This window comes from Myotis brandtii, unplaced genomic scaffold (genome assembly GCF_000412655.1).
Source record: "Myotis brandtii unplaced genomic scaffold, ASM41265v1 scaffold18, whole genome shotgun sequence".
Taxonomy (NCBI): Eukaryota; Metazoa; Chordata; class Mammalia; order Chiroptera; family Vespertilionidae; genus Myotis; species Myotis brandtii.
This window is the reverse complement of record NW_005356674.1, coordinates 10,705,446-10,718,444: the sequence shown is the minus strand read 5'-3', so window position 1 is coordinate 10,718,444 and position 12,999 is coordinate 10,705,446. Positions and strand designations below refer to the sequence as shown.

At 39.8% G+C, this 12,999-nt stretch overlaps 1 protein-coding gene across 5 annotated transcripts in view; it reads right to left on the bottom strand.

Annotated features, from left to right (window-relative positions):
• Nucleotides 1-12,999, bottom strand: part of KAT2B (K(lysine) acetyltransferase 2B) — an 86,371-nt gene that overhangs the window by 15,691 nt on the left and 57,681 nt on the right. For all 5 annotated transcript variants that reach the window (XM_014537579.1, XM_014537580.1, XM_014537583.1 and 2 more), the window contains exons 8-11: nt 8,692-8,817; nt 7,101-7,237; nt 6,569-6,777; nt 5,423-5,549 (exon numbers count right to left, since the gene is read on the bottom strand). In XM_014537579.1, the coding sequence (XP_014393065.1) occupies nt 5,423-5,549; nt 6,569-6,777; nt 7,101-7,237; nt 8,692-8,817 (599 nt within the window). The remainder of the gene's footprint in view (nt 1-5,422; nt 5,550-6,568; nt 6,778-7,100; nt 7,238-8,691; nt 8,818-12,999) is intronic.

Here is a 12,999-nt window from a genome sequence, read left to right as displayed (position 1 = left end):
TAAGTGGGAAAGATAAACATATGAACACATAATGAGAGCACAGAGCTGCACTGTTCAATATGGCAGCTACTAGCCGAGCAACTGAAACGTGACCAGTCCAAGCTGAGATGCACCGGAGTGTAAAAGACACATCAGGAAAAAAATTCTTATTAATAACAATTTACACTTATTATATGTTAAAATGACAATATTGTGGACATAGCCAGTTAAATGGAAAATATGAAAATTAGTTTCACCTGTTTAATTTTACTTTTTTTTTAAAGATAATTTATTGTTAAATGAAGAAGTCACAAAATGGAGGGGGACAGAGGTCAAAGATAAATTTATAATTATACTTTTTAAAAATATAGACACTAGAGCCCCAGCCGGTTTGGCTCCGTGGATAGAGCGTCGACCTGAGGACCGAAGGGTTCGATTCCCGTCAAAGGCACATGCTCAGGTTCCAGGCTCCTCCACGACCCAGGCCCTGATCAGGGTGTGTGCAGGAGGCAACCAATTGATGTGTTTCTCTCACATCAATATTTCTTTCTGTCTTTTCCTCTCCCTTCCACTCTCTCTAAAAACCAATGAAAAAATATCGTCAGGTGAGGATTTAATAAAAATAAACATATAGACACTAGGAATTTTAAAATTATATGTGTGGCTTGCATTTGAAGTTCACAATATATTTCTTTTGCGCAGCATTGATACAGAGTGATGTATCTGGACCTATAACAGAGAAAAAGGCTATAAGATCATTAAGGGGGAGAAGGAAGAGAGTACAGAAGGTAAGAATATGTGTGAGCTAGGCCTTAAAAGAGTTATATCATATGGAAAAGAAGGCAAGGCAATAGATTGGCAATATAAATGTAAGGAAAAATAAACCTATACAAAAGATAAAGAAAAGTGGGTTTACAACCTAGGGGTACAAAGAAGCTTCTTTAAAAAAACATAAAATGCAAAAGCATAAAAGAAAGGACTAATTTACTAAGTAGACTACTTCAAATTTTAAAACCTTAAAGATATCATAAGATATCCTAAACAAAAGACAAGTGACGAATTTGGAAGGGTATAATTGTAACATATATTATAAAGATTTAATATCAAAAATACATAAATATCTTCTATAGGATCAATACCAGAAAAAGAGAGACAGCCTTAAAAATATTGTCAGAGGAAAGGAATAAGCAATAAATATTACTGACAAATATAAAAATGATATATGATCTCAATAGTAATCATAGCACCCCATCAGGAGAAGCAATATTTCACTCAATAGTATGAAAATTTCTTTTTTCTTTTTAATCCTCACCTGTTTTCATTGATTTTTTAGAGAGAGAAAGAGGAGAAAGAGAGATGCTTCGATCAACTGCCTCCCACATGTGCCCCAAACGGGGATCAAACCTGCAACCTTTTGGTGTATGGGATGACACTCCATCCACCTGAGGCACCCAGCCAGGGCAGTATACTCAAATATCTTTACAGCTCATGGTACCTAGTGTCAGTAATAATAGGGGGACATGGTACTCTCAACACCACTGGTGAAAATGTAAATTGGTAAACCCATTGAAAAGGGCAACCTGGGAACAATTTTTTTAATTTAGAGAAGCCACATTCATTCATGCAGCAATTCTAGTTTTCAGTGTCCAGAAAAACATTTACAAACAGCATAAATGTTGTCAATAGGGAAATGATTACATAAATTACGATGCATCCACATTATGAAATATAAAAGAGCTCCCTATCTGTACTGTTCAATGGAAATCTCTGCAATGATGGAATAGCTCTTTATCTATATGGTAGCCATTAGTCGCACTGTGGCTATTGAGTACTTGAGTGACTAAAAAACTGAATTTTACATTTTATTTCATTTTAATTGAACTAAATATAAATTTAAATAACTATATATATGCAATGAATTTGAAGGATCTCTAAGACATAATGGGAAGTATTTTTTAGGTATGTACAGTATGAATTCTATTTACAATGACTACAGAACACACAGTCACCTCTTACATAGAGGTACATTCCCAAGCATGTAAATCAGTAGAGAAGCAACTGGAAGGATGCACACCAAGCTGACAATAGTGGGGTGGCAGGGACTTGAAGGGGGAGTGGTATTTTTGTTTATCTGAAAATGTATTTGTGTATGAGCTGTCTAATTTTAAATTATTTCTAAAGAAAAAAATTTAAAATTGGAGAAAAGAGAAGGATTGACTACTTGGAGGGAACTGCCTGTGCATATATATAGTAATGTCTAGAGATTAGTAGGAAATACGTTTCTTGATGAAATTCACTTTAACATAGATGTGATTGATGCAAGAAAGCTAGGCTTTTGTTGTATATACCATCTATCTAGTAAGGAATTAAGAGAACTATAAATTTCCCCCTTTCACCCACAATCCAATGATTTGCCTAAGAACAACAATAATTTTTTCTTTTGTAAACAGCTTCACAAAACCTACGTAAGATATGTTTCCTCAGTGGTCACCTCTCCAAAGAAATTTTCCATAGTCCAAGTTGCCTGGGAGTATGGGTTGTGTCTTGTAACTTGAATCCTCTCTGTGTCTAGCACTGCGACTGGCATTAGTGGCAGCTCAAAGATTTCTTTGGTTAAAGAGGCAGTGCCAACATTATGCTATTAGAAGCAAATGTTTAGATTTCCACCCCAGAACTATTTCCCTTGTTTGTATGCCTTTATTTTGAATTGCCACCAAAAGGATTCTTTTCCAAATCTGCCTGGTCACTTCAGTGCTTATTTAAATATTTATTATAGTAAACAAGTGTTAGGTATGTAACTTTCCAGTTGCATGTAATATCAAATCCAAATAATTCTTAGTTGAGGAGACAGTCTCAAGCCAGGTGAGGAACTTCTCAAATATTATCTCGTGTGTGCTTTGAAGCAAGGTAAATTCACATGCAAATCCCACTTCAAGCACTCGCAGGAATTTGGTGGTAAGCATAATACTCCAAAATGAGTGGACACAAATTCTAAAGTATCATTTAGCCAAGATTTTTAATGTATTAAAGAAACATTTAAAACCACTTATGAACACTCTGTTTTCACAAATGGGTGTTGCCAAGCACTGGCTCCTACCAAACTCATCCATTCTATCCAGTTTTAAGAGGGTAATCTTTTTTTTTTTTCTTCCCTAAAACTACCGTTGTAAGTCACAAAAAGTGATTTTTTTTTCTAGTTCTTCCTACTGAGTTTGTGATGTTTGGCCACCTTCCTTCAAGTCTTTAGAAAATTACATGGTTTGAGGGGAAAAAATAAAGTGCCCTTCTGGAAAGTAATAAGACAAAGCATCCAATTCATATTAAATACCTTTAGTTTCCCTCTTGTATCCCTAAAAGTGTCCAAGTCAACCTTAATCAACCTTTCCAAACAAGGTGGTTGGTGTAGCTTTCTTTGAAAACAAAAATTATGCAATCTTTTTTTCTGAAATTATAAACCAGGGACTTATTTGCCAGCTCCTCTCCCTACGAAAAGCCAAACAAAAATTTCTTTCTAAGTAAGTTCCTAAACTCTGGACATTTGGAATTGTTTCTCACTTTGGCTAGAGGAAAATTTTAAAAAAAGTAATCGAAATAACAACAGCATCATCTAAAGACACACGGTCAGAACCTCTTGAAAAAGAACTAGACATCAGTTTCAAGCAAATTTGAGCCCTGACTTTTCCGGTCAGAATGACAAATATAAGACTAATGAATTTTGCCCTTTGATGCTTAGTACTCTGAGCCAAAAGCAAAAAGCCCCATTTGTGCTTTGTGAGTATAAATAACCTCAGCGGCTATAATTGGCACCGTGAGCAGAGTAAGGCTGTTAATGGAAGCAAAGGTACCCACAGTACTAGCTGTAGCCTTCAAGCAGAGAATGATTGCTTCTCAAGACTTATTCTTGTTTTCTACCAATGGCGTTGCTTCTTTGTAGCTGCACGAGCAGCAATGCTTAGACCTGCACTGTCCAATACGGGAACCACGGGCCACATGTGCCCAGGCAGCATCTGAAACGTGGCTATAGTTCGAGCCGAGACAATCTGTAAGTGTAAAATACACACTTGATCTCAGAGACTTAGTACAAAACAAAGCATGAAGACTGTCTCATCATTCTTCATAGCATTGAGTACCTTTGCAATGACAATACTTTGGATATACTGGGTCAGATGAAATATATTTTAAACATTAATTCTGCTTTCTTTTTAATGTGGCTGCTAGAATACGTAAAACCGCATGTATGCCTCACAATTGCCCAGCACACTGTATTTCATTGGACAACACTGCCTCAGACGTTGGCTGATTCTTCTCAGCAGCCATCTAATCCTGAGCTGCTTATCTTTCCACCACCCGCCATACATTTGCATGATATTCTCTAGGGCTCCCCAAATACCAAATGAATAATCTTCTAAAGACACATTTCCTGCCTCCATTTCCCTACGGGCAGCAGAATAGAACACAATCTAACCCAGATCAGAGCTCTTACTGCCCATTGAGAGTCTAGTTTATTCCAGTCAGGCTGTGATACCAACCGTGATATCAATAAAACAGCCAGAGTTCCTGGGGAGAAAGGGACCTAAGCCAAGAATAATCGGGAAAGTAAATTAGTCACACACACCACCCCCTAAAAACACTACATTCCAAACCCAGCATAAATACTTCTGAAACGTAGCCATAAATTTCAAATTTTTCACCGCTTCCCTTATGGAATTTCTTTAGTTCTGCCACCGGTGAGGGACAAAGTCATAAGAAATCTTCCTGAAGTGTAAGCCGCCTAGATCATCTTCCTAATCCACATCACACCATGTCCTTGCTGATGGTTCCCTGTCTCTAGTTGTGTGTGTGTGTGTGTGTGTGTGTGTGTGTGTGTGTGTGTGAATCCATGAGTAAATTAACAATGAACACTATGATTTATTTTCAATCATCCTTCACTTGCCACAGACTACACCTGAGTTTGGGGCTGTGCAGTGTCTCTGTACTTTGTCCCAAGGTCCAACAGAGCCTTGGTAGAAGCACACCTGTTAGTATGTGGAACATTTATTCTCCTCAGGCACATACACAAACACTCATGTGAGAGGATGCTTCTCAGAGAGTCCTGAACTCCACTTCGAACCTTCTCTGGACATGGCCCAGAGCCCTTCCCAATCTCTGCAGCTTTAGTTAAGAAATATCACATTCTGCCCTAGCCAGTTTGACTCAGTGGATAAAGCGTTGGCCTGCAGACTGAAGGGTCTCGGGTTCGATTCCGGTCAAGGGCATATGCCCGGGTTGCAGGCTCAATCCCCTATAGGGGGCCTGCAAGAGGCAGCCAATCAATGATTCTCTCTCTTCATTGATGTTTCTATCTCTCCCTTCCTCTCTAAAATCAATAAAAATATATTTTTTTTAAAAAAAGAAAAGAAATATCACATTCTGCTTTTCTTCTAAGACCTTGGGTTACCCTTACCTTGACTTGCTCATTTGACGTTACAGCACAGAAAACAATCTCCGTGAATCCTTGGGATGGAAACATACGGAAACAGATACCACCAATAACACGGCCATCTTTAATTAAAGCAAGGGTTTTGTGTTTCCTGGAAAAATAAGATTATATCAAAGTTTTACCTATCTTGGTTATATAAATATACTTTTGAGGGGGTGTTCCTTATTAACCAACCAGGAAGGAGTGGGCAGTGTTTTTCTTGCATTTCTACAGAAACCTCCTTTATCTAGTCACTATCTCACCAGACCATTCTTTAATGTGGACTTTTAGAGCAAGCTTGCCTGTACACGTCTTCATCGGAGATTCCACCAGAACAAAATGCCAGCCACTTAAGAATGCTCTGAGGTTTACAAATAAAAAACAGAGTACATGTTCCAGTACGGGAACAGGGGTACCCCCAATGCCAAGGGGTCCAGGGTTGGGGGCTAGGGAGAGAGTACAAAGTCATGGAAAAGTGGCATATGTTTCTGAAGATTAATCTTACTCAGAAATATTATGGAAAAGAATACAAAAGCCACATGTACAACTTGCCAAACCTTGCATCATAGAACCCTGTCTGACCTCTTTTCTGTCTAAAATGTCACTCTAATTGTCATATGCATAAATCACAGTCCCCATAGGCTATTGGGCTATATATATTAAAATACATTCAATTAGGGAAGTTTAGGTGTTGGGGGTTTTTTGAAGTTTTTTTTAAAGAAATGAATTTTCAAAGTAAACTTGTCTGATATCCCAATAATTTTCCCAGACCCAGGCAACCATGGTACCTAGTTAAGGCACCAAAATCAAGAATGTTTTGACTATTAAAAAAGTGGGGCATCTTCTTAGTGTTTATATTCTTTCATTGCTACAATGAATGAAGCATAGGATAGTCAGCAGCCACTTAAAACACAAAGCTTCATGATTATTAACAAAATAGTTTGTGAATTGTTGAAAAATTAATTTTAATGCCTTAGACAAGGCAATTAATTTAAGGGATCCCTGTATCCACCGTGTGACAAGAGGCAGCAGGATTCAGTGGTTGCCTATGGCTGACTTTCACTTTCTGAGTAGTTCCTCTTTCATTTAAAAAGGTAATAAGAAAAGAAGGAAGAGCAAAGCACCACTTACGGGTCAAAGACAAGCCGTGTGATGTACTCTTTGGGCATTCGGGGCAGCTGATGGGAGAACACGTTCTGTAGACCCACCAGCCACATCAGGATCTTCTTGTTGGGTTTCTGGTTCAGGGAATTGCCGACCACGTGAAACTCAATCACACCCCTGCGCTCTTCCATCCTGGCTGCCTCATCCCTGGCCGAATGTGCTGACAGAAGATTGTTCTGGGGTGCAGGAGACAGGAAAAAATTACACAGAGCTCTTCTCTGAAGAGAGTGGAGACAGGACAACATTTATGGTTTAAATTTTTCAAGATAGAAAGTCGAGATTATTAGTAAGTTTCCCTGTGATGTGATATTCATCAAGGGGAAATCACCTATCCAGCCCGCCTTTCCTGCCCTTCCCTACCCTGACCACCAAGTTAAAAGCAAACTAGGGTAGCACAGCACGCTAATTTTCAGTGATTCCATCCCCATTTTGGACAGCTAGAGTGGCTAGGAGAGCAGAAGAGGTCTACCAGCTGGCTGCCAGATTTACCCCCGCTGACCTCTGGTCCAACCATTACTGCAGGGTCCGTGATGGTAGACATGACCTCGTGGATTAATTCCATTGGAATATCCCCCATAACTCGGGGTTTCTTGGCCTCCTCCAAAACATGAGAGTCATTCATTTTCCTCTTTTCTCCTGTGATGACCAAAGTAAAAGGGGAAACAATGGGTTATTTTAAACACAAAGCAGATAACATATGTTGACTAATCCAACCAATTTTCTAATAACACTAATAGGTATGAAAGTCAAATCTCCATTTACCCAGAGAATAGGTGGCAGTGGAAGGTGGAAAAAGCAGGGAGAAGGTCACAATAACTGCCAACGATGGATCCATTCTGAACACTTTCTATTTTCTATGATAATTTTTAACTTGATATAGGAGTTATTAAAGCATTCATTTCTTCATTTGTAAATGCAAGGAGTTACTCCAGTTATCATTCATTATTAGTCTCTAATTTAGTCCCTTTGTGGTCAGAGAACATACATAATCCATGTAATAACAAAATGGCAAAAATTTTTGAAACTTGCTTTATGGCCTAAAACATGACCCATTATTTATAAATGCATAGTGTCTTCTTGGAATAAATGTGTATTTTCCAATTTTTAGAGCAATGATCTCTATATGTCCATTAGATTAAGTTTGTTGATCATGTTTTCAGGACTCCTATATTGTTACTGATAGTTTTGTCTGCTTGATCTATGAATTATTCAGACATGTTTCTTTATTTTCAACTATTAGTTGATTTATTTCTCCTTGTAATTCTGTTATATGAGAGAATTATGCATGCATATATATATATATATATATATATATATTTGTATATATGTGTATGTATATTATGTCTGTATATATTTGAAATATACTAGTGAAATGATGTGTTGTTTTTTGGTTTTTTTTTTGGCTGGTGAATTTAATTTTTTCATTCTTTATCTCTCACGATGTTTTTTTGCCTTAAAATGACGGCTGACAAAGTGAGCAGGGCCATTATCAACGTGTCACATGCTGGGAAAGGCCAGGCAAAGACAAGAAAAACTTTCTCCCATTTTCCTTACTAGAGTGTATGGTGTCTTTTTGTCTTTTTCTACTATCATGTGTGGGGGTTTTTTTCTTATTTTTTTTTCTGTCATAGCATGTACTTATTTTTACATACAAATTAAAATTTTCCTGTGATGTGATATGCATCAGTATGAACATGTTTTTAAAATGTATATGGTCTAATCTAATTGATTCTTCAGGAGTGAATCCCACTAAGACGTCTCCATATAGTCAGCTCCCTATCTTTAGTTAAAAAGGAAAAGAGCAATGTCGAGTATCTTGTCCAAAGGAGCTCAGCCACCAACCAGGCAACACACAGAATAAGTGACCTATTATAATAAATGATTATAGTTTTGTTTTAAGGCTCTGCATTTTGGGTTGATTTGTTACACAGCAATAACTACCCAATACAGCTCAAAGTCATTTCCAGCCATCAAAATCTGGGCCATGAACAATCTGTAGTTGGTCTAAGTCTACCTATTGGAAGGTCTCATATTACAAAAGAACTTCTAGGGCAAATCACAGCCCTCTACTGTGCCCCCTACATGCTTACCTGGGTTTGCCTCAAGCCCAGATGAGCCTTTGCCGGAAGGACTGCTGCTCCCACCATTCGGCTGCTCAAGGGAAGATGAGTTTGAAGTGTATGAAATCGTCCCAGCCACAGGAGGTGGGTTGATGACTGCCAAGAAAAGAAAAAGAAGGTATTAGATGACTCTTTTCTTTTTTTTAAATATATTTTATTGATTTTTTACAGAGAGGAATGGAGAGGGACAGAGAGTCAGAAACATCAATGAAAGAGAAACATCGATCAGCTGCCTCCTGCACACTCCCCACTGGGTGTGTGCCCGCAACCAAGGTACATGCCCTTGACCGGAACCAAACCTGGGACCCTTGAGTCCGCAGGCCGAAGCTCTATCCACTGAGCCAAATCGGTCAGGGCGGATGACTCTTTTCTTTGGCAATGAGGAACCAAGTGCACGTGAGACCACCCCATTCCTGCCCAACACCACAAAGAAGTCATCTTTAAAATAAAAGAAATAGGGTCAATGTGAGCATGATAATGAAGACAGTAATGGATTATAACCCACTGAATAGAGGAGAAATATCTGAGTCCATATTGATAAAATCCTAAATGAACAGACAAATAAATAAATGGGGAGAAGGTAAAGCTTTTCCTTACAGAAGAATGCCAACAAATAAATAAGGAAGGAATGATGGCAGCCAGCATATAATAATTGATTCACGGACAATCATCTGTGCAGGCTAAACCTTATGAGTACAATTCTGATATGACGGGACAGTTTCTAAGTATCTCCGCACAAAAGTACTTTTTTTATTACAAAAGAAAAATGGTAGCATTGCAGTGGAGAAACCTTGTAAATACCACCTACAAACTTTAATGCCAACAATAAAGGGAGAGGCCAACATTATGCACCTCCTGATATGATGCAAAATTGCCATAAACCACATCATTGAGATAAGAGGCAAAAATGGAAAATAGCCTATAGATTAAACAATAAGGTGTAACCTTGCATCAAGGTTAAAGTTCCTTACTTTGATAACTATACCCGTTAAGTAAGAGAATGGCCTTGTTCTTGGAAGATACCCACTGAAGTCAGTAAGAAGGCATGATGTTTGCAAGAAAATCATAGATAGGTAGATAGGTAGGTAGGTAGGTAGGTAGATAGACAGGCAGACACATAGATAGATACAGGGATATTTACAGAAACAAGCAGAGACAGCGAGAGAGAGAGAGAGAGAGAGAGAGACGAGATGATAAAGCAAATGTGGCAAAATTTTAACCATCAATGAATCTAGGCAAAGTATACACAATATACAAAATTTTTATTCTATTATTTTAACTTTTCTGTACTTTTGAGACTATTTCCAAACAAAACCTTGTTTTTAAAGCCTTTGTAAGGAATAGGATGTTGCTCTGCTGACTGGCTGCTGATGAGGGATACAGACATTTTCAGTGACTCTGATCACATATAGGACCGAGCATGGCAGTGCAGACAGATGTCCAGAGAGAGTGTTCATCTAAGTTCCAAGGCAGCCACAGTTCGGTGTGCAGAGGACATCCCCAGCAGCCAAGACAGTGATGGAATCAGTAACCCAAGCAACAGAGAGACACCGGTCCACAGCACTCTCAACTGAACAGCAGTCCGCATGCAAAGACTCAGAATATACGGAAGTGCCAGGCTACATGGTGTTCCTTCCAGCCTACAGGCCCCCTGACTTGCAAAGTACACTGGAGTGGTGCTACACAAAGAGGAAGCTCTGATGACTCTGCAGACATCTGAGTACCTTGCAAACCTTCAGGGCCATCATTATGAATGGCATTTATCACACTTGCATAGATGTGCAGACGTGCCAATTAAGTCGATGACTGCACTCTTCTTTCCCCAAAGAGAACGCGCGGCAATTAAAGCAGAACAGGAGGAGACAGCCTGTCTCTGACGGCTCCGGGTAATGCTGAAGAGTACAATCCAGCTGTACTCTTAACTGGGTTACAACCTTAGCCACAGAAATAGACACGTAATTCCCAGAGGGACAGAGACAACCTCTGCCTTTCCCATCCTGTGCTACGATAGATAATTTGCTGGAAATGGAACAGACCAGGTAGTGTTTTGAGCAGGCAAGGGTCAGGGAGGGTCTCTCCAGAAGACCCTCCACAAAAGAGCCAAGTTGACCCTGTTGAATAGCTTTGGTGTCCCCCTGCCTGAAGGAGGAAACTGTTCTTCACTCATTCCTTCCACAAGCATTGGCCTGCACATTCGCAACGCACAGCAAAGTAGTGGGATGTAGTGGTCAGAGCCCTGGCTCGTAATGCAGTCTGGTGTTTAGGAATTAGCCAGACCTGAAGGCCAAAACACAGTTCTATCACTTAACGAGATCTGACCTTGGGCAACGCTCATCTATATAAAGGGGATAATAATAGCAACTTCTCAGGCTTTGTGCTAAGGCTTAAAGCAAACTTCACAGGCAAGCACTTAATGGAAATATTGGTTGTTATTAGTATTATGGCAAAACTGGGTCTCTGACCATCCAGGGTCACGCTCATAGAAAAGACCTACAGGAAAAAAGTGGGCCTCGGAGAGCATGAGGTAAGCATGTATAAGCATGTACGACACTGTTATTCTCAAATATTGCTGCACATCAGAATCACCTGGGGAGCTTTTAAAATGTCCAGGCCACACCCTAGGCAAATTACACTGCACACTCTTGGGAAGGGACTCAGAAGTTAGAATTATTTTAAATCACCATGGGCGATGCCTTGTGCAGCCAAGTTTGAGACCCAAGGATAGGATATACTCAAGGCTCGGTGAAAGTGGGGAAGAAGGGAGATCCAGTCCTGGCTAGAAGGCACAGGAAAATTAGGAAGGGGTTTGTGGAGAGATGCCATTTGCAAGCTAGCAGAGAGAAAGACAGATAAAGTGGACAGCACAGGGCAATCCCGAGTCCATGCCCAGTCACCACAGAGAACACGCTTGGGAAATGCAGGTCTGAAGGGAGCATGTCATAGGCACAGATAGACCCCAAAGCTCCATAGGTTTTGGACCAGAGAAAGATGAGATCACATTCTATGACCAAAGGTTTTAAAAAAAAAAAAGATGTTTTTGGTAACAAGAATGCAAACAGGACAGGTTTGACCCAAAACAAAATACCTCATTCTTTAAGTATTCTGCTTTGAATTTAAATATATTTATACTCAAACTTGGGCTCTAGATGAAAAAACACACACACATACACTTTTAACCACCTTCTCAAATATGTGAATCTGAGTAAAAGAAGCCAGACTCAAAAAGTCATGTGCTATGTGAATGACCTTCTAGAAAAGACCCGCCCCCCCAAAAAAAACTATAGGAAAAGAAAAATCTGTGGTAACCAGTGCTGGGGGTAGGGCAATGAATGGACTACATAGAGTACAGCAGAATTTTCTGGGTGACGTAATGGTCTATATCCTGATGATCACACAACGATATGTATTTGTCAAAATTCACAGAACCATTTACTAAAAAGGGTGACTTAATTATTTATTTACCTTTTTTTTTTTTAATCCTCACCCAAGGACATGCTTAGAGAGAGGAACAGGGTGGGAGGGAAGGAGAGAGAGAGAGAGAGAGAGAGAGAGAGAGAGAGAGAGAAGATCTCCATGAGAGAGAAATATCCACCAGTTGCCTTTCATAGGTGCCCTGACCAGGGATCGAACCTGCAACCAAGGACTGTGCCCTGATCGGGAATCGGACTGGCAATCTTTGGGTGCCCAGGATGACACTCAACCCAACTGAGCCACTCGGCTGGGCAAAAAAAAGTGGCTTTTATTGTATGTAAAATTATTTTTGGAAAAAAACAGCAAGAGTAAAATTAACTTTCCTGGAAGCGATATTCACCAGTCCCCACACTACACATTGAGCTAGAGCTGCTAAAATCTCTAACATCAAAATCCTGCATTCTGCCTTTCCCCATGGCCACATATCAATGACTGCTTTGGCATCTCCTGCCAACCTTCTCCAAATCCTCCTAGTATCGAAGGCAGGAATTCAGATCCTCTCTCCGGAATCAGCCTGACTCTACAAGTCACATGTCTTCCATCCTCACAAAATGCCAGGTGATGCCACTGGCTGACCCAAGGCAACGACAAGGATGCCCTGGCCCCACTGGGAAGTTCTTCATGTCCTGAGACTCAAGACCGCTGTCTTCCACTCATCCTGACAGTAACTTGATACACAAAGCAGACATCATGGATTCAGAAACTAGGCTGAAACTTGATTCCTGGGCATATCAGGCCGTTGACGGAGACTATGCGTGTCTTTAAAAAGAGCCAGCAGTGCCCTACAGGGCCAAGCTGCCTGGTATT